Below are 22,672 nucleotides of genomic sequence, written 5' to 3'. Positions count from 1 at the left end.
CACGTGCTTATCCGTCTAATTGGGACCCGGTCAGTGGAGAGGCCAGCTTGTGCACTCAAATTTGTAGCGCAGTGCATAAATGATGTCCGTTTTATCCTGTGTTTTTCTCTCCAATGACTGACTAGTGTATGGGTCGGGAGCCCTGGTTCGCCTCTTTTGTAGCGTTCCAGGGCTGTTAGCACGGCGCGCTCTCTCCTCAGGCTGAGAGGAGCCACGTTGGACATAATTATATTATATCCATCAGAATCCTCCACTTTATTTCCCCTCCATCAAAAAGCTAAACTCCTACACCTACGCTGTCTAAGGAGACTTCATCAGGTGAACAGATTTGACCACATATCAGACTTTGAAATCCTACAGTTGTCACATATGAACAGTATCAACGCCACAGCAAAAAGTTGCCATAACAATTGGTGGGATATGTCATCCGTATACCAGAAAATTGGCTTCCCACAGGACTTCTTTATGGGTAGATGTGAGGAGGAAAGAGATCTTACGAGGGACAACAAAATCGTTACAATGACATTTAAGAGCTCCCTCAAGGAGTGTGACATATTAACTAATTTCTACAAGAATAGTTAGAGCCGATTTTGAGAATCGTATCCACACAGATTTTTGTTTTTGCTTCAGACTTTTTTTTTTCTTACGAAGAATTTGCAAGTTGAGAAGAGGAATTGTAGAAGTATACAAATATAACAAAATGAAAATGATTGAATTATAAGTTTTATTGTTCTTGTCGCCAAATCAACTCAAACATTCAAATCGTCATGAGAAAACATCAAATGCGAACTAATTATTATCCAATCAAGTTTAACATCCACAAAAGTTGACTTTAATGACATTCACACTGACGATAATTGTTGGCTAAATCTCCAGGACAGCCGACTTCTTCCCAAGTTGTCTCAATGTTGTCCCAGTTCAAGTTATTCACTACTTGACCGTTGTGGTTTTGAAGATCAAAGTGAACTTCATAGCCGTGAGCGTTGACCTGACCTAAAACGACAAAAATTCAGGTAGCTTGAAGACCTTTAAAGATAGAAATGAAATAGCCTCTAACCCCATGAAGCATAGTATCTCTACCCTCAATCATGTTTAGATGTTTTCGAAAATAAATTATCTAATATACAAAGTAGAAAGTAAGGCGTATGTATGTATGTATGTATGTATGTATGTATGTATGTATGTATGTATGTATGTATGTATGTATGTATGTCCCCGTATAGAACTCAAAACCATTTGACCGATTTAGATAAAACTTGGCAGAAATGTTCCTTGGATACTAAATTAGACCGTAGTGTATGTATTGTAGCCCTAAAACAAACTTAAGACCCTCCAAAAAAAAAGTTGCCCAACTCTATAAAATTATTGTATCTTATAAATCTAGGCCATGTTTACTTGCTGTGTCTAAATTACTCTAAATGATGAGACAAGACCGAGAGGTCACGCATGCGCAGCAGAGATGAAAATCTCTAGACCTAAATTAGCTCTCATTCAAGAAAACATAATTTTGTTATTTTACACATGGACATACAAACACGTGTCTATTCATTTCATTATTTGATTCATATTAACATTCAAATTTGAGTTCACAAAACATTTTTTCCATAAAATCGTTCGCTCTAAATGTAAATAGCTTTAAACGTCTTGACATACTTTCCCGTAACTTGCGGCACCATTATATCGCGTAGTGATACAAATGAAATGAACGTCAGAGGTCATAATATCGCAAATTATAAAGGCAAATTATTAAACTAATAAACTACTTACATAATACAATTTACTTTCCAATGTGTTTTTTTTAAAGCATTTAAGCCTACAACTACCGATCTGGTTTTAATTTTAAGTCTTTTTTTTTCAATTTAATTTTTTCTTTCAGATTACTTATGCGCATTTAGATCTCTTAACAACATAGCTACGAAATGATGAATGAAACACGGCTTATGTATCTAGGTCAACACATTACACCTACTTTTAGGTCGACACAAGCTCACATCACAGTGTTTATAGTCTTTTACTATAATAGGCTCAAAGTGGCATTCAAATTGTTTAGATTCTAAATCTAGAGCTACATAAAATTAAACTAACAACGTTATATAAACAATTACATTCACGCGTTCAATTTGATTATAAAATATTAGATGAATTGATTTATTTTTTAAACTATCATCTTTTTGTTCACGTCATTATTGAGTATTCAAACGGAATCAATGCATAGAGAGAAACACCCGGACAAAATGAAAGCTAGTTCTAAATACAATTGTAATAGTTATACAGATATAGTGCATCTGTTACACTCAATTGAATTTGTATAAAGTCACATGGAAAAAAAAATTATATTTCATTATGTTTTCAACTATAGATAAATTTAAGAGGTTCTAATCACGACAGTTCGTTGATAGCACTTGTGATAGTCACGTGATGCATACAAAATATAATTAACAGGGTTGGATATTGCGTGAATACTAAATCAAAGTTTACATACACTGGTTCTACTTACTAGAATCTGGTAAGTTGGACAGATCTGATTGGTTCTACTTACCTGAGTCTGTTCATTTGAAATGATCTGATTGGTTCTACTTACCTGAGTCTGTTCATTTGAAATGATCTGATTGGTTCTACTTACCTGAGTCTGTTCATTTGAAATGATCTGATTGGTTCTACTTACCAGTGCCTGGTTTGCCACGCTGACCACACCATTCTTCGTTTCCTTGAATCGGGCAGTCGTTGGTGACAAGGAAAACCCGAGAGTTCAAATTAGGAGGAGCTCTCCCCAGACCAGGAACAAAGCCACCTAGCGAGAAATGTCATTGTCTTTACAGACACAAGTTATTGGTCATTGATAGACAAACATAGATTATTTTTTTTTAATAAAGGAAAATTAGAAAATAAAAAATAATTTAAAATGAAATCAAATAAAGAAATCGATGATCTTATAAACATTGATGAACTTAGAAACAGACATCTTTTCAATGGATGCTAAAGAGTTCTTGTGCACTGATGAATTGATTTCTAGGCTAACTAAACTAAGCTCTAGCCAAGGGCCACCGACAGATTGGGGGCCCACCCAAAAAATATACGAACGCGAATGTCACATATGCTTAACTACTTAATAAATACTGTATCAATCACGTTTAAAATCCAATGCCCAACTTTCAGTGTAATTTTAAATATCTAATTCTTATTGTATACTAGAACTAGAGCGTGTAATAAGTTCTTTTACTTTGTACAAGGGGATTCCCCATGTGTTCCCCAGTGATGTTGCATGCGCATAATCTTAGTGAGTGTGCTAGGCAGAAGAGACAATATTTCAGAAGTTTTCTTTAGTTTATAGGACCACACCTTGCTGTGCAGTCGGGGGAGGGAGTCTCTGGGAGAAACAACTGCCTTTGGAGCTCAGTAAACACAACTTTGTTCAAGCGTACTTAGCCTATCGACCACGCTTCCCGTTGTTGCTGTTGCCAAGAACATGCTGTAAATTCACAGTTTCTCCCACACAGAGCTTCTCTTTCTCTGGTGGAAGAGGACAATCTAAAAACCTCTAAAGCATTATTATAATCCAGCAAGTCTACCCGCCATCAGGGCCGGTCCTAGCAATTGCGGGGCCCTATGCGAAACGGAGTGCTCGGGGCCTATTCTGGGTAGGGATAAGGATAATAAGTGCAAATTAAGATTTTGTATTAAAAAATAAATTCGTCTTTGCATTTTATACATTCTTAACTAAGTACAAAATCACGATCAAATAACTTTACTTTACGAGCCTTGTGTGTAGCGAAGTCATACAGTAGATCATCAAAATTCTGTTTCCTACATAGATCACGCTCAATAGCAAGAATTGCCACATTGTTCAATCACTCTTCATGAATTGTTGACCTTAAGTAATTCTTGATTAGCTTAAGACGCGAGAAACTTCTTTCATAAGATGCCAAAGTTACAGTTCAAATCTCAGCTGCAAGGAGTAAATTGCAGTGTTCACAATTCTGTTGAAACATTTTATCCTGTAGTCATCTTCAGCTTTTTGATGTATGAAGTTTTCCACAGATTTATCATACTGCCTTTTTCTTTGACTTTTGGCTGGAAAGATTGCAACAACATCCATGTTTCCAGCCAACTTCTTTTCGCTGTCACAAGAAGAAACAACAGGAAGAAACGTAAAACGTTCATACACAACCACAAGCTCTTTCACTTCAACCCTTATCTGAGAGATACCAATAACATCTGCTCGTTGTGACTTAAGTCTGGAGTACAATCCAATATCACTGCATTCTTGATGTCTCGAAGGATATAATTCACAACAGCATCAGCTACTACAGTAATAAGTTCGTTTTGAATCTTCTTTCCCAGGTAACGATCATGAATTTCTGTATTGGTAACACGTCGAAGTTGTTCCCCCATTACTGGATCAAACTTTGCCAGTAATTCTACTAGACCAAGAAATTCCCATTACTTGGCTTTTCAAGTCTTTCAATGGTCCCTCTGAAAGCTAAATTGCGCTTCGCTAGAAATTGAGCAATTGCAACTAGTCCAACGTTTAGTTTCAGAATAAAGCATTTCCTGGTGAACTTTGTCAATGTCTTTTTTTTTACTTAGTCTTGCTCCAGCTTCACAGCAACTGGTCATGGCGTCTTTTTTCATGCTCTGCTCGCCTTGTGGTACAGCTTTGCCACTGGTCAAATCCGTCATTTAAAAAGGAACTTTTTTGTTTTTCCAGTAGACGACAGTAGAAACAATAGATTTTGTCTGCTGACACAGAATATATCAGCCAAGGACGCAAAACACTTTCACCATTACTCAGGTTTGGTTTGCAATGCACAATGCATCCTTATTTTTCGGAAAATTCTCCAAAGTAATCTCAGGTGGATCTTTTTGTAATAAATAGTCAATACAAGATCTTTTCATTTTTTCTAGACACATGGCAGGATAATCCAGATTTCTCAATGAATCGACCACATTTAGCTCATTATCTATAACTACATGTTGATCAGTTATTACATTATTGCCTTCATTTCTTGCGACATGCTGATCAGTTGTTAGTGTTACATCATTCTCTTACGACATTCACCACTGCAGTTTTTGCATTCTTCATAGAATCTGTTTCAGCTGTCTCACTAGAAGTGCTATGTTCTCATTTTCGGGTTTTGATCGTTTTAAAAACGTATTCTAGTTCTATTGGAACTTTCGTTTCGGTTAAAATTCGCACTATTATTATATTTTTATTTAAATATGAAAGCTGACAATGCTTTTTTTATTCGCGTAAGATTTGTGTTTTCCATATACCAATTTTGTCTTTTTTTTTTGAGATTTTAAAAATAATATCAACGACTTTTTCGTATATTTTGCATCATTATGCAATTACAGATATATTTAGCGCGGGGCCTATGAAAGCGCGGGGCCCACTGCTTAAGACCGGCCCTGCCCGCCATTGACGGTACACCAAAAATGCAGACACTGAAAAGTTTATTAAAATTTAATTGATAATTTTCTACACACGATTTGCTTCCTCGGCTATGTCTGACCATATGTTTGTTTCTTTATTCCAAGGAGTGACTTGAATCTAAAAATTTCTTTAAAATGTTGAAATTATCATCATTTTTTTTTTATAAACTAGATTACAAAAGAGTTTGTCTTTCTATTTACGTTTAAAACCAGTAGCCTAACTAATTTGTTCTCTACCTGTGGGAGTCAGTCGGACACATCTCCCACAATTCCGTCCACACCAGGTTCTATCTCCACCGTTATCAAAGTATTTCTGACTGGCTGCTGCAGTGAGGGAATTCATATTCCAAGCAAACGGCGTGTCTGTGAACATGAAAACATCACATTGAAAACATTCCGAGGAAAACATTGGCCACAGTCAAAATAAAATCTCAGAATATCAATTTTAATGAGAACATTTTTAGAAATGTTAATTTGATCAATAACTATAGAAAGTGATACATCAAAATTAACCTTTGACATTTATATAGTAAAGAAGGTGGTGCCTTATACGAACCTCGTTATGACTTGCGAGTCAGTTTTTATAAATCATGCTAGTAGCACGAGAGGAAACCAGGATGTACAATGTCTTTCTGCTAGCATTTGGCGGGAATATCTATCAAGTTCTTTGTTTCAAGTCATAAATGTGTACCGGCATGATAACAAATGTATTACATCCTAATGTCGTATGGAATTTTCGTTCAAGATTCACATAATTCTGTCATTAATTTTTGGTAAATAAACTAAAAAATGTTTGTTTGTTTTTTATTGAGGTAAAATTGGGCTTTCAAAAAAAAAACAACCCAGAGATGTCATCAGTAAGAAAACTAATCCTTGGTCAGCTACTTGAAGCTCAAGAGACTCATGGGAAGTTAACACTGTCTGGTTTTCATTCCTTCTTTCCTCTAGACGTTGAGACTTGTGTCTCTGTGCTCTGAGCTCATCGCCAGTAGGAAGTCGCGAACGATGAAAACTTTGTCTCAGTAAGATTGAGATCGAAATAATCTAGACAAAAGTTTGAGTGTGCAGCCCACAGTCCTGATATTGAGCCCTTCCTATTCCCGCAACATAATTATTGAGAGAAGTCAGTCAAAAGTCGTATTGTTCTGGAGATACCATCAGACTGGTTATAATACATATTATCTAAACAAAACTAAGTAGACATCCAAACAAAACATCTCTAACAGAGCAAAGAGACTATTGTTCTCTAATTCCTATCCAACATTACCTCCTCCTGGTCCACATCCACACGAACCTCTGCGGCCGTCGTCGTATCTAGTTGTGCTAGCACATGGCTTACCGTTGTAGCGACGAACTCCACTACCATCTGGTTGACAGAGCTGGTCTCCTCTGACCAAACCTGCAGGTTAAGTCAAAAAAATAAAGTGGTCATTTTTTTCTTTAGTTTTCTCTCAACCAAGTTTAAACAAAAAGAATTATGTACATTTTCTGTTGTCCTCGTCCAGGAAATAACCAACCGAGCCTATCGTGTAGTTTAAACAACTGACCTTGTAGCTGACCAAGCCTCTCGTGTGGTTTAAACAACTGACATTGTAGTTGACCAAGCCTCTCGTGTGGATAAAACAACTGATCTTGTAGTTGACCAAGCCTCTCGTGTGGATAAAACAACTGACCTTGTAGTTGACCAAGCCTATCGTGTAGTTTAAACAACTGACATTGTAGTTGACCAAGCCTCTCGTGTGGATAAAACAACTGATCTTGTAGTTGACCAAGCCTATCGTGTAGTTTAAACAACTGATCTTGTAGTTGACCAAGCCTCTCGTGTAGTTTAAACAACTGATCTTGTAGTTGACCAAGCCTCTCGTGTAGTTTAAACAACTGATCTTGTAGTTGACCAAGCCTCTCGTGTGGATAAAACAACTGATCTTGTAGTTGACCAAGCCTCTCGTGTAGTTTAAACAACTGACCTTGTAGTTGACCAAGCCTCTCGTGTGGATAAAACAACTGATCTTGTAGTTGACCAAGCCTCTCGTGTGGTTTAAACAACTGATCTTGTAGTTGACCAAGCCTCTCGTGTAGTTTAAACAACTGATCTTGTAGTTGACCAAGCCTCTCGTGTGGTTTAAACAACTGATCTTGTAGTTGACCAAGCCTCTCGTGTGGTTTAGACAACTGATCTTGTAGTTGACCAAGCCTCTCGTGTGGTTTAAACAACTGACCTTGTAGTTGACCAAGCCTCTCGTGTGGTTTAAACAACTGACCTTGTAGTTGACCAAGCCTCTCGTGTGGTTTAGACAACTGATCTTGTAGTTGACCAAGCCTCTCGTGTGGTTTAAACAACTGACCTTGTAGTTGACCATGCCTCTCGTGTGGTAACTGATCTTGTAGTTGACCAAGCCTCTCGTGTGGTTTAAACAACTGACCTTGTAGTTGACCAAGCCTCTCGTGTGGTTTAGACAACTGACCTTGTAGTTGACCAAGCCTCTCGTGTGGTTTAGACAACTGATCTTGTAGTTGACCAAGCCTCTCGTGTGGTTTAAACAACTGACCTTGTAGTTGACCATGCCTCTCGTGTGGTTTAAACAACTGACCTTGCAGTTGACCAAGTCTCTCGTGTGGCTTAAACAACTGACCTTGTAGTTAACCACGTCTCTCGTTTGGTTTAAACAACTGACATTGTAGTTGACCAAGCCTCTCGTGTGGTTTAGACAACTGATCTTGTAGTTGACCAAGTCTCTCGTGTGGTTTAAACAACTGACATTGTAGCTGACCAAGCCTTTCGTGTGGTTTAAACAACTGACATTGTAGTTGACCAAGCCACTCGTGTGGTTTAAACAACTGACCTTGTAGTTGACCAAGTCTCTCGTGTGGATTAAACAACTGACCTTGTAGTTGACCAAGTCTCTCGTGTGGATTAAACAACTGACCTTGTAGTTGACCAAGCCTTTCGTGTGGTTTAAACAACTGACATTGTAGTTGGCCAAGCCTCTCGTGTGGTTTAAACAACTGACATTGTAGTTGACCAAGCCTCTCGTGTGGTTTAAACAACTGACCTAGTAGATTATTAAGCCTCTCGCACAGTTTCAACAATTGACCTTACAGTTGACCAAACGAGTATATTTTCTCACATTTTCTGTCTCGATGAACTTAAATGAACATTGCTTTTATCTGAAGTTATGGTAGAATTATATTTGATAATGGTGGCGAGCTAAGGATTGAAATGCTTCTAGTGACACCTATCTGTAGTTACTCAAAAGTCTTTGGATTTTCTGGATTTACTTATTTTACATACAAGATGAGATACAATGAAGTGCCACATCACCCAATGTAAGGTCAGCATACCCAGAGTAAAAGGTCAACACAACCAGTTCAAGGTCACAAACCCAGTGTAAATCGGTCATCACAACAATTTAAGGTCACTACAAAAGTGTAAGGTCACCACATCCAGTGCCAAATAGGTTCATTACAATCATTAAAAAAAAGTTATCAAATCACTCCTGGGTAAAATAACCACTCCGAAAGTAAGATCGGCACTCATAGTATAGTTTTTACGCACAGTGAAACGTCACTACACCCAGCGTAAGATCTCGATAATAAGGAAAAGAATCTTAGATCTATCTTATTAATGCTAGGCTATTAGAATTGTTGTTCTCTTTCTAATTTTGACCTCGTCTAAAGCTAAGCGGAAATGACGTAAGGCATATTAAAATGAGAAAAAAAGAATTTACTTTAAAAGTACGGAATTGAAAACAAAGATTGGAGGTAAAAGAAACCTATGTACGAAATTTCATGCGTAGCCTTACGACAGTATAAGAGCTTTCTTGATCAATCAGTCAGTAAGTCAGTGGTAGTTTGCGTTTATATATATATTGATTTATATTTATACCAAAAAAAAAATTCAACTAAATACACATTTTTTTTAAACAAATGCTAAATTCACTTTATAAAATAACCAAACAAAAACATAACAGACTTTTGACCAATGTTTTTAAACGTGAACAAAGACCAAGATTGTGATTATTATTTTGTTTGTGTATTTTTATCCCATCCAAGGATGTTCTTTCAACCAACTCTGATCTCCTAGAATATGCTTGAGTCTAGAAATGAGATGAGAGATTTCTTACCCAACACAAGAACGGCTACAGCTAAACCAAACCTCATCTTGATTCAACGTTTACAGATGGTTTTCACTTGATAAGTGTCGTGCGCCGCTGGGGAGATTTAATTAAACTCAGTTAATTATTGAAGTAATTAGTATTGATATCGGTAGTTTTAGTACAGAGTTTCTCAAACCTTTATCGGTGGCGACTCGCCTAAATTTCAACATTTTCTTTCGCACCCCTTTAGCCAGATGGAATAGGACCACATTAGGGTCGGAGGGGGGGGGTCTGGTTAGAATGAAAATAAACGTAAAGACTTATAATTATAACACCATGTTCAGGTTTTGAAAAGAAATGTTACTTCTTACTTGAACTAGTATTTGATAAGTAGCAGGTTACCCTCCATCCAGCAAAGTGGTCTGGAGGACATCTGTAAACTGCCCCAGCGGGATCACAGTTGGAGCCCCCGGCGTCAAGCTTTTTCTACATTATGAGCTTTAGAAATTCTTTCTGCTAGCATATTCAATTCCGTTTTCTCTTTCAAATAAAACAGCATGTAAATAATTTTTATAATTAAAAAATGTTTACATACGACTTTTTTTTATGTAGATGAAAATTGCTCTCTAATTTGCAAGAAAACATTTCAATATCGACCCGCACCAGCCATTTTTTTTTACTTTAACAGTAAGGAATTTTCGAGAAATTTTTAAACTGCTTTCTATGTAAAATGTGTCCTTTTAGAGACATCGTGTAGAATGTGTCCTTTTAGAGACATCGTGTAGAATGTGTCCTTTTAGAGACATCGTGTAGAATGTGTCCTTTTAGAGACATCGTGTAGAATGTGTCCTTTTAGAGACATCGTGTAGAATGTGTCCTTTTAGAGAAATATTGGAAATAAAATACAAAGTTTTGATAGAAAGCTTGCGGGTTTTTGCTATACACTGTCTTCAGGTTGCGAATCTGTCAAATTCGGTTCTTATTGAGTGCATAGGAGGTAAAAGGAACCTGATTACGAAATTTCATGCAAAACAGTTCCAGTTTAAGAGATATCTTGATCAACTAGTCAGTCAGTGGTAATAAATAATAATAATAATAATAATAAAAGCCGCTACCTTTATTGTCATCGCGTACCGCTATCTCATAATTTAAGAAAAACTGAGTTGGAAAAACTATCTAAGATAACAATATACCCCATTGTTATATCAACCGAGTGGGATAGTAACAATTGACCTCACAGACACTTTCAAGGCCCTTAACATTCTTCGATGGACTTTGTTTCCTTTTAACGAAACTCGATCCTGGCAGCGCCAGAGAATGAATACTTATTCGTTTCTAACATAATAGTAATAATAAAAATAATAATATATATATATATATAATAAAGCGGACAAAATAGCGCCGACAAAATAGCCGAAATGAAATTTCCTGACCAAATAGGCAAGACAAAATAGCGCGGACTTAAAAATGATGTGTATAAAAGTACCGAATTATTAGTAATTTAATGTCCTGGGTAGCATTTTTAACCCTTTTGCACTGAAGAAAAAAAAAGTGTGTTGAATACGCAGCGGGACTTTATGAATGGTGAACATTAGTTTTGAAGGTTCCACGACAAATTGTTGAAACACCTTTCGTTCACCGACAAATCTTCGTCCACCCGACACTTCGTTCACCGACAATTGGCTCACGACAAATGGTTCACCGACAAATCGTTCACTGGATAGTTACATATTGTTGATATTTATTTCTGTATATAGGCTACTTTTAATCTAAACAAATTCAACACGCGTCGATGTGGAAAAAGGCGACTAGGAAAAAATATTTGGGTTCAAAACTCATCTCAGTTGTACTTATACTTAAAAATGTCTCCTGAATTCTAAATTTTAAAAACAAAGTCTTTCTTGAAATAATTTGACAAATTTATGCCAGAGAATAACAATTGTCTAGCCTGCGCAATTACATTGACTCTGTTGCCAAATTTGAGAGTTCTTTTTGAACAGTCCTGTTTTCCTCGAAATAGGTGAGGGGGTGGTAGGGTGAAAACAATTCATCAAGTAAGAGTCCTCTCTCCATTTTATAATTATAGCTATTAATTGCACTTGACATTAGAGAATAGTGGGTGGGGCGATTCTATATTTCTCACCGACATTCGAACCCAGGACCCCAGGTTCGGAAACCAAGCACTTAACCACTTAGCCATTGCGCCCCCTGGGCTAGGGTTAGGCTTAACATTAAAGTTGTTTATTGGCATTTTAAAAACATTTCACCTTTTGTCGCGCATCTGCTGATCTTAATGACAATGTTGAACCCAGTCTGTTGAAAATGTTTAGTTCATTGTAGTCATTTGTTGCATGTTTAATGAGAGTTGCATTATGGTTTATTTGTGGTCATTTGGTGTTCTAATGTTGTAAAACTACGTGACATTGTTACGATTAAAACGTTTGATAGTAAATTTTCTTGTTCTTCTCTAGTTGTTGTCAGGTAATGTCATGTGTAATGTCATGTTTAGAACTAACAAATTGACTCAGCGACTTATCTCTCAGAATTTCTTTTCATTCATCGACGAAATGTTCATGTACAGATTTAAAAAAAAAAAGTTTTATTTAAAACAAGTGAAATATTTTTTTTATTTTAAAGTCAATTCCTGATTTACATTCAGGCGAATTGGTTTGAGCACATCTCAGACGTTTGAAATCCTACAGTTGTCACATATGAACAGTAGCCACGCCACAACACACACAAATTTCCAATTTCCCAATTTCGATTGGTGCGACATGTCGTCCGTACACCAGAAAACTGTCTTCACATAGAACTTGTTTTAGGGGTAGATGTGGGGAGGACAACGCTCTGACGGGGGACAACAAAATCGTTACAAAACACGTTTCAGAGCTCCCTCATGGAGTGTGATTTAAAAACTGTCTAATTTCTAGGAAATTTTAGGGTTTTGTTTTTTGCTTCCGACCTTTTGTATTTTGCAATAAAGAATTTGCAAGTTGAGAAGAGGAATTGTAGAAGTATACAAATATAACAAAATGAAAATGATTGAATTATAAGTTTTATTGTTCTTGTCGCCAAATCAACTCAAACATTCAAATCGTCATGAGAAAACATCAAATGCGAACTAATTATTATCCAATCAAGTTTAACATCCACAAACGCTGAGTTTAATGACATTCACACTGACGATAATTGTTGGCTAAATCTCCAGGACAGCCGACTTCTTCCCAAGTTGTCTCAATGTTGTCCCAGTTCAGGTTATTCACTACTTGACCGTTGTGGTTTTGAAGATCAAAGTGAACTTCATAGCCGTGAGAGTTGACCTGACCTAAAACGACAAAAATTAAAGTAGCTTCAAGATCTTTGAAGAAAGAAATGAATCAGACTCCAATCCCACGGATTATAGTATTTCTTCCTTTATCATGTTTAGATGTTTCGGGAATATATATATATATATATGCAGTAACGACCTTAGGGGGTGGCAAGTGCCGCAACCGCCCCAGGCCCCGGGATAGGAGATTCCCTTGTCATCATCAGGTTCGAAAACCAGTTCTCATAAACTAGGACTTTGTTGCTCAATATTTTTTGAAAGCCTTTTCCTGCATCTATGTGATATCAATGACCATGTAAGCTCTTAGCATGACATTTTTGGTTTCGAAATACTGTTCAGTTTCGCTTAAGATAGTTTCTTATGATCTGTACATTCTAAGCGGTTATCACTGTTTAACAGTTCACCCTGGTATAAAATAAAACAAGTAACCGAAAGCAACCAATCAAAATCACTTATTTCGTAAATAAAGAGTCATACAGTTCTGTTATATTTCATTGCAGTATAAAAAGAATAGGTACGTATACACTAAATATACTGTTACTTTCGTCCGCCATAGACAAACAATTTGACGATGACGTATTCATTTTCCCAGTAGAGCTACTGTACATTTACATCGTGTTACAGTGTACAAAAAAAACAACAACAAAAAAAAACAAAAAAAACAACAACAACAAAACAAACAAACAACGCGAATATATTTTTTGTTCATTGGAAAGTGGGACCTGTGAAGTCAATGGACCATAGTAGCTCCTATTGTAGGCCTACACTTTGGTCTAACAGAAAAGACTAAAGACAGTATTTTCTATTCCTAGTAAGTTGTTAAACGTGATAGCTACTGGAGGCCAATTAGCAGACGAAAGCTGCTGCCACTGGAAACATCTTGATAATAAACATTCAGCAGCACGAGGTTTCTGTCAATCACGTTCAAATGTTTCTAAAATGTTTTAAATGTTTCGGATGTCCCTTCAGAGTTGAAGATAATGTACTTCCTAGTCCAAACCTCCACGACGGGGGATGGCAGCGAGCAGGGTAGGAACTTGGGACCATTGAGACGATCGAACAACAGTCCGGCGCGCATACCGCACGGCAAGGCAGTTATATATACTGATATACTGATACTAACCCTTTTAAACCCAACGGCCCCAGTATGTTAAAGTCAACAACACCAAATCGTCAACTCGAGTACTATGTAAGGGTGCTCCACAAGGTTGTGTACTTTCTCCTGTACTGTACACTCTTTACACTAATGACATAAGAAGCATCTATGATTCAGTTAAACTCATTAAATTCGCTGATGATACTGCCATGGGTCTTATTTCAGGAGACGAAACTCAGTATCGAAGCTCGATAGAAGAGTTTACAAACTGGTGCACCGACAACTTTCTAGTACTGAATGTCACAAAAACTAAAGAACTTATAATAGATTTTATAAAGAAAAAACAAACTATACGTGAAATGCAAATAAACACTACATCTATAGAACAAGTAAAGGCATATAAATATCTAGGCGTTATCATCAACAACAAGCTTTCATGGGAAGACCACCTCGGAACTCTGACAAAGAAAACAGCCCAGCGACTCTTTTTTCTATACAAACTCAATAGCTTTAAACTAAACAAGAAGATCCTTGAGACCTTTTACAGCGCGACTATACAAAATCTGCTAACATACGGAATAACCTGTTGGCAAGGCAACGCCTCATCTAAACTCTTGCGACGTCTAGAAAACATCATTAAAAAGCATAAAAAATTACACTCACAACATTACCAAATTTAAAGGAACTTTTTGAACAAAAGTGCCTAAGAAAAATCGAAAAAATCTTGGAAGACAACGGCCACCCGCTCTATCAGAACTACGTCAGGTCGTCGCGAAGTGGGCGACTGCTGTCAATCAAAACAAGAACGGAATGGTAAAAAAACTCGTTCGTACCTCACTAGGTCAGACTCTATTACCTCCACTCATTGATCAGGGAACATGAAATGCACCAAGATACCTGTGTGTAGTCGCTGAATGAACTCTTTATGTTGTCTGTTGTATTTATGTGTATTTTTCTGTTGTGTTGTCTTTATATGAGAAAAGAGTCCTTGTAATCACAACAAATTTCCGTAAGGATCAATAAAGCAGTCTTAGTCTTAGTCTTAATTATGAGTCTGCGTGATTGAACTCCAATGCCCAATGGTAAAATTCCACTTTCAGACCTTGCGATCTAAAGGACAGATTTGGTCTACGGTTATGCAAAGTCAGGTACCCTTTAGAGATGGATGGACTCAGGGGTGCCCTAAAAAATCTCGAAATTCAAAATCCCAGTCTTCACCGAGATTCAAACCCAGGACTCCAGGTTCGGAAGACAAGTGCTTAACCACTCAGCCACTGCGCCAAATGATACTGCAACGGATAACTTGATGCAAGAAAAAATTACAAAAGAAAAACTGCATTCGCGCGCAGTCTTAGAAAGAATTCTAGCGATTGTTCAGTACCTTTTCCAAAAAAACAAAAACAAACAAGGTTACAAAGACAGTTTGTGTGGAAACATAAACTGAAAATAGGCCCCAGAAGTGGTCCACCCAGGCAGGTAAAAAGGCAGGTTTCCATATTATCAGAATGATATTCTATCATAGACAAATGACAGAAAATAATGAAGAAAAAAGGTTAACAGATCTTGTGTGGTGCCCCAGCGATCCAATAGAATACGGGAGAGGTGAGCCTCAAGTGATTTTTACTATTAATAGTGAATAGTTGTAAAAGTGGTGTATTTTTATGAAAAAACTGCTTGCAAACAAAAACAAACAAGGTTACAAAGACAGTTTGTTTGGAAACATAAACTGAAAATAGGCCCCAGAAGTGGTCCACCCAGGCCTCAAGTGATTTTTACTATTAATAGTGAATAGTTGTAAAAGTGGTGTATTTTTATGAAAAAACTGCTTGCAAACAAAAACAAACAAGGTTACAAAGACAGTTTGTGTGGAAACATAAACTGAAAATAGGCCCCAGAAGTGGTCCACCCAGGCAGGTAAAAAGGCAGGTTTCCATATTATCAGAATGATATTCTATCATAGACAAATGACAGAAAATAATGAAGAAAAAAGGTTAACAGATCTTGTGTGGTGCCCCAGTGATCCAATAGAATACGGGAGAGGTGAGCCTCAAGTGATTTTTACTATTAATAGTGAATAGTTGTAAAAGTGGTGTATTTTTATGAAAAAACTGCTTGCATAAGTGATTTAAAAAATTAGATTTTTCGCTTTAAGAAAAGAAAAAAGTAGCCGATGCATCAGAACTTTCGATGGTCTAAAATATTGTGATGTCGGATTTTCACTATCTTTTCTGCTTTACGAGATCTAAACGGGACGGACGGACGGACGGACAGACATTCCACCCAAACCTAAAAGCGTCTTTTCCCCATTTGGGGGCCGCTAAAAATAGAGCATTTCGTGGGAGAACAGAGAAAGTTTATGCACCGAGCAACGTTCAGTTTTTAGACTCGGTTGAGATGCTTGACGAATTCGACCCAACCAATCAAAACGAGCTTACGGACCTGTTGGTCTTCTTTCCCGTCATCCATAACTACACGCTTGATGTTTGCCACAAAGAGCAGATGTCTTTTAAGTAGCGATTTGGGGACTTACTAGATCCAGAAGTTAAGGTGGGGAGCCTGTGTAGTTAAAAGGCCAATACTTTAGTACGGTAGTATGTTTCGTAACAAAAATAAGGCTTACAGCGTTAGAGGCGGACGATCGCGTTAGCATGACGTGAAACGATATATATATATTGTCTACCCTTAGGGTTCAGAGGGCCCCGTATATGACATTCGCCCAGGGCCCCGCGCACTGCTAGGGCCGCCTCTGTATATATATATATATATATATATATATATATATATATATATAATTTGAAGGTCGTATTCACAATGATATGGTGCACCTGTTACAGTCAAATGACGTTGAATTAAGTCAAAAAATAATCCATATTTCATTATGTTTTTCAACTATATATAAATTGAAAAATTGCCTTTAATGTTGTCACTATAGTTTAGTTCTAAATCTAAAATGTTCAGAGATTTCAATCACGTCCGTTTATTGATAGTCTTGTGGTTCATAACAAAGGATGCTACATATGTACTAAACAGGGTTAAATATTGCATGAATACTACATCCACATTTACATCCACTGGTTCTACTTACTAGAGCCTGGTTTTCCACGCTGACCACACCATTCTTCGTTTCCTTGAACAGGGCAGTCGTTTGTGACAAGGAAAATCTGAGGGTTCAAATTAGAAGGAGCTCTCCCCAGACCAGGAACAAAGCCACCTAGCGAGAAATGTCATTGTCTATAAAAAAGATTAGGACTACTCTATAAAGAAAGAATGTTTCAAAAGCTATTTGACAATTCAAATGAAATAAAGAAATCGAGGATGTAATATAGATCTTTTGAATCGATGGCAAAGATTTTATTATGATAGGAAGTTGAACTTGACTTCTAGTCATGTGATTTAAACAATCTGAGTGTGGCTATAAAGTTTGAAGCCAGTAGTCCAATGTTTGTCCCTACCTGTAGGGGTCAGTTTGACACATTTCCCACAATTCTGTCCACACCAGGTTTTATCTCCACCGTCATCGAAGTATTTCTGGCTGGCTGCTACAGTGAGGGAATTCAAATTCCAAGCAAACGGCGTGTCTGTGAACATGAAAACAATCATTGGTCAGTTACTTGAAGCTCAAGAAAATCTCAACAATGTATTGTTTTCATTTCTTTTCTTCTTTCTCCTAGAAATTGAGACTTGTGTCTGTCTGCTCTGAGTTCATCACCAGTTGGAAGACTTTTAACGATGAAAACTTTGTTTCAATAAGATTAAAATCTAAATGCTCTCGACAAAAAATGCTAATCCTGGCCCTTCCTATTCCCACATTATCATTAAGACAAGTCAGTCGAAAGTCGTTTAGGTCTGGAGATACCATCAGACTGGTAATAATAGTTATTATCCAAACAAAACTAACTAGACATCCAGAGAAAATCCACAAAGACATCGAAACAAAACATCCCAAACAAGCAAAGACAATCTAGTTCGCTAATTCCTATCCAACATTACCTCCTCCTGGTGGTCCACATCCACATGAGCCTCTGTGACCGTCGTCGTATCTAGTTGTGCTAGCACAGGGCTTACCGTTGTAGCGACGAACTCCACTACCATCTGGTTGACAGAGCTGGTCTCCTCTGACCAAACCTGCAGGTTAAAGTTAAAACATCAAGTGGTCATCTCTCAACCAAGTTTAAACAAAAAGAATTATGTACATTTTCTGTTGTCCTCGTCCAGGAAATAACCAACCGAGCCTCTCGTGTGGTTTAAACAACTGACATTGTAGCTGACCAAGCCTCTCGTGTGGTTTAAACAACTGACATTGTAGCTGACCAAGCCTCTCGTGTGGTTTAGACAACTGATCTTGTAGTTGACCAAGCCTCTCGTGTGGTTTAAACAACTGATCTTGTAGTTGATCAAGCCTCTCGTGAGGTTTAAACAACTGACCTTGTAGTTGACCAAGCCTCTCGTGTGGTTTAAACAACTGATCTTGATGTTAACCAAGCCTCTCGTGTGGTTTAAACAACTGATCTTGTAGTTGACCAAGCCTCTCGTGTGGTTTAAACAACTGATCTTGATGTTAACCAAGCCTCTCGTGTGGTTTAAACAACTGACCTTGTAGTTGATGAAGCCTCTCGCGTAGTTTAAACAACTGACCTGTAGTTGACCAAGCCTCTCGCGTAGTTTAAACAACTGACCTTGACCTAGATCTGAAGTTATAGTTATAGTTAGAATTACATTTGATAATGGTTGCGAGCTAAGGATCAGAAAGGTTTCTTTACATAAAAAGGGTGAGACCTGTTTGTAATGCAACTACACACAGTGGAAGATCACCTCACCCAGTGGAAGATCACCACAACCAGTGGAAGATCACCTCACCCAGTGGAAGATCACCTCACCCAGTGGAAGATCACCTCACCCAGTGGAAGATCACCACAACCAGTGGAAGATCACCACAACCAGTGGAAGATAACCTCACCCAGTGGAAGATCACCTCACCCAGTGGAAGATCACCTCACCCAGTGGAAGATCACCACAACCAGTGGAAGATCACCTCACCCAGTGGAAGATCACCTCACCCAGTGGAAGATCACCTCACCCAGTGCCTAAAAGGTCGCCATACACAAAGTAAAGTGACCATACCCAGTGCCATATAAGTCACCACAATCATTGTAGTGAAATCAATACAGTATAAGGTCACCAAACTCAGTGCCAAAAAAGTAAACAATTCCAAAAGTAAACACTCCAGTTTAAGTTCACCACACCAAGTACCAACTATGTCACCACACCCAGTGTAAAAGGTCACTACAATCAGTGCGTATAAGATCACAACACCAAGTGACCCTACCCAGTGTAAAAAGGTCACACTCCTGGTGTAAAAAATGTAATAACACCTACTGTAGTGAAATCAATCCTGAATAATGTAATCACACCCACTATTAAATATAGTCACCACACCCATTGTAAGGTCACAACACCCAGTGTAAGGTCACCACAATCAGTAAAAGGTCACCACAATCAATGAAATGTCACCACAATTAGTGTAAAGTCACCCCATCAGCGAAAGGTCACCCCAATCAGTGAAAGGTCACCACAATCAATAAAAGGTCAGCACACCCAGTGTTGGTGTGACTTTATTTTAGGGGAAATTATATTTGAAAAATATTTAGTGATGATTTGTTTTACCAAATAGATTCATATGTATGTAATGATAAGCTATGAAATGTTTACCATAAAACTTTAAATTAAACAACTATTTTTTGTTCGTTCCCATTTCAATGTGCGTGGAGGCTAAAACTGAAGAAAGAATCGTATGTAGTGATAACTTGTTGTTCATGCATGAATTGTTTATTATTTTTTCAACTCAATGTTACACAAATATTTTTTATTACTAATTAATATAATAATAGTGAGCCAGAGGGGTCGCCTAAGAGTTTGTGTGAAAACATTAAGTCCCTTTGATAATTCTTGTTTATATGTTGTGTTTCTTCGATGAGTATCGTGAAACTGTGCGTTTCTATCCGTAATGTATTGTTGATATATCTGGTTATTCTCTTAGTGCTTCTAGACCAAAACGACAGAATCACGGAGAACATTCCCCTAAAGACAAAACCCCTTGCTGGAACATCCGGTGGACTGGTGGGCAGGGTTCTCACTTTGTAAACGAATTAGAAATGTCTCACTCTCTTTCTGGCTCTCACATTTGTTTCAGTCTCTCTCTCTCTCTCTTCTTTCTTTTATTTTTTTTTCTCTCACTGATCTAACAGAAAACCTGGATCTCATCACACTTTGTAGAAACGTAATGGAGAGAAATTTAAAAAGGTTGAACTCGAAAAAATAATCAAAACAAATAAAATCCTCCGAGACAATTATTTTATTCGATGAATCATAGACCAGTCTCAAATCTACATCTTATTTATTTTGCACCACAAACATGTTATAAATACAGCAATTCGTGTAATTAAACTTGAAAGAAAGGAGATGTAAGTTTTCTTACCAAACACTAGAACTACTGCTGCTAAACAAAACCTCATCTTGACTGAGCCTGTAGAGATGACTTTTAGCTGATCAGATCTTGACTGAGCCTGTAGAGATGACTTTTAGCTGATCAGATCTTGACTGAGCCTGTAGAGATGACTTTTAGCTGATCAGATCTTGACTGAGCCTGTAGAGATGACTTTCACCTGATAACATCTATGACTCGATGCTACTTTTAAAGAGTTGAATTTGTTTATCTTATAGCCGTTTTATAGCTATTCAGTGACCTCATATTGTGAACTCAGATTTGACCTTAATTGTACTTATTTGTACTATAGAACTCTCTTTTTGCTTTAATCTGATTACCGGAAAACATTTCAACTTTAATAGAATCAAAACATTTCATATAAATATTTTTGAATGTATAGCTCTGTTAGTTTGAAAAACAGATTTTGGAGAATGTTGACTTTCACATGTGAATCTGCCAAAGGACCAAATACGTCGGTAAAAGACCAAAACATTTCATTACATTCTTGTACATTCGGACTCTCACTGGTGTCGACAATCGTAGATATGCTCTAGTAGTGGTAAAAAAGAAAGGAATCAAGTCTTATTCGAAAAATGCGCATTGTGGAAAGATGTTAGGATATTTCATAGAAAACCTCGTCATAGGACCAATCAGGAGATACAATAACGATACAGATAAATGGTTTGTCATTTATTCATTTAGCAAGGATATCTCACTGGGAAGGAATACGTCAAAGTCCTTAGCCATGTTTAGCTTTAATCCACAAAGACAACATGCAAGGAAGGAATACGTCAAAGTCCTTAGCCATGTTTAGCTTTCAACCACAAAGAGACATAGCATCGTCGTTATTTGCCTAGCGAACAAATCTGACCTATTGAAACTGAAGAACAACTTGAAGAAATGTGAGCGGTGGTCAGACCGAAAGCTGTATTTCAAAGATATTGAAGGAGACCTGCAATGTCCCCATATACAGGCTTGACTAAACAACACATAGAGTTTATCTCTAGAAAAAGAGCGGCCGCGAAAGAGAATCTTCTACTGCAAGCAACAAAATGTTACGAATCTCACAAAACAATTTCCCCTTGCTCAAATTGGTGATACTGGATGAATATAAGTCCCTGATGTCGACCAAGGTCGTACAGATTGCCTAAAGGACTTAGCGGTTGTTGTTGCAATAGAAGACTTCTATAAACTGGCAAACAAAAAATGGTGGTCACAAGCAGCTTTACACACTTCAACAGTTTGTAATCTATAACTTGGTACATGGGACTGTATAAAGCTAACAACAATGAAAATGAAGAAAACGGGACCAGTCACTATGTATTTGTTCCTTTGACATTATTACCCAACGCATAAGTCAAGTGATCTATCTAGCAAATAACGCTTAGTGTAAGAGTGGCGCTTCGTCACAGTATGAAGTGGGTGTTTATATGAGACTCTTAAAGGAGCCCCCCCCCCCTGTACATGCCCTGTGCTCCACTTCTGCCCTCAGCCAAAACATGCCTACTACAAGACTTATTTTTAGCATCTATTCTTAGACAATCAACCAAATTACAGAAATTTTGAGAAATTATCCTTTCCTGTCCTGCCTATTTAGCGGCCCCCCGAAAGCTGAAAAGACGCTATTAGTTTTGTTGGTCTGTCTGTCCGTCCGTCCGTCCCGTTTATATCTCGTAAACTAGAAAAGATATTGAAAATCCGACATCATAGTATTTTAGACCATTGAAAGTTCTGATGCAACGGCTACTTTTTTCTTTTCTGAAAGCGAAAAATCTAATTTTTAAAATTCAATTATGCAAGCAGTTTTTTTCATAAAAATACACCAAACTATTCACTATTAATAGTAATAGAAGAAGCAGAGCGGACCGTAAAGAGCTGGAAAACCGTCAAAATACTAGCAAGAGACCGTGGAGAGTGGCGTGTTTTTGTCGAGGCTCTATGTTCCATGAGGAACCCAAAGGAATGATGATGATGATGCAAGCAGTTTTTTCATAAAAATGCACCATACTTTTAATAGTAACAAACACTGGAGGCTATTTAGTGAGGGAGATGACTATTTCCATATTTTTAGAACATTTATTCAAACGGTTTTAGATTTTTTGTCAGTTAGGTAAGTTCTGTTATACTAACAACTACATTTACAATAAAAAGAAAAAAAAATAGTATGCATATAAGTGAAACATAATTTAAAACAACAACTAATAAAGTAGTTTTTCATATTATCGCATGAACGG

At 37.4% G+C, this 22,672-nt stretch overlaps 2 protein-coding genes across 3 annotated transcripts; both read right to left on the bottom strand.

The window, feature by feature from the left end:
* Window positions 1–707: 707 nt before the first annotated feature.
* LOC106054465 (endoglucanase-like) lies at window positions 708–9,663 on the bottom strand. The gene is made up of 5 exons (XM_013210341.2): window positions 9,558–9,663; window positions 6,701–6,832; window positions 5,671–5,796; window positions 2,666–2,791; window positions 708–993 (listed from the first exon to the last, which is right to left on the bottom strand). The coding sequence occupies exons 1-5, from the start codon at window positions 9,592–9,594 to the stop codon at window positions 833–835; spliced, it is 582 nt and encodes a 193-aa protein (XP_013065795.2). The 5' UTR covers window positions 9,595–9,663; the 3' UTR covers window positions 708–832.
* Window positions 9,664–12,569: 2,906 nt separating this feature from the next.
* LOC106054464 (endoglucanase-like) lies at window positions 12,570–20,647 on the bottom strand. 2 transcript variants are annotated; one of them, XM_056044685.1, is made up of 6 exons: window positions 20,598–20,639; window positions 20,430–20,477; window positions 17,945–18,079; window positions 17,407–17,532; window positions 17,040–17,165; window positions 12,570–12,855 (listed from the first exon to the last, which is right to left on the bottom strand). In XM_056044685.1, exons 2-6 carry the CDS (start codon window positions 20,464–20,466, stop codon window positions 12,695–12,697), a joined length of 585 nt encoding a protein of 194 aa, XP_055900660.1. In that variant the 5' UTR covers window positions 20,467–20,477; window positions 20,598–20,639; the 3' UTR covers window positions 12,570–12,694. The 2 variants fall into 2 exon arrangements, with proteins under 2 accessions (XP_055900660.1, XP_055900659.1); XM_056044684.1 differs by having other exon boundaries at window positions 20,430–20,647.
* Between the last annotated feature and the right edge of the window lie 2,025 nt (window positions 20,648–22,672).

The sequence above is a fragment of the Biomphalaria glabrata genome, chromosome 10 (assembly GCF_947242115.1).
Source record: "Biomphalaria glabrata chromosome 10, xgBioGlab47.1, whole genome shotgun sequence".
Lineage (NCBI taxonomy): Eukaryota > Metazoa > Mollusca > Gastropoda > Planorbidae > Biomphalaria > Biomphalaria glabrata.
Note: the sequence above shows the minus strand (reverse complement) of the source record. Positions and strands in the feature narration are given on the sequence as shown.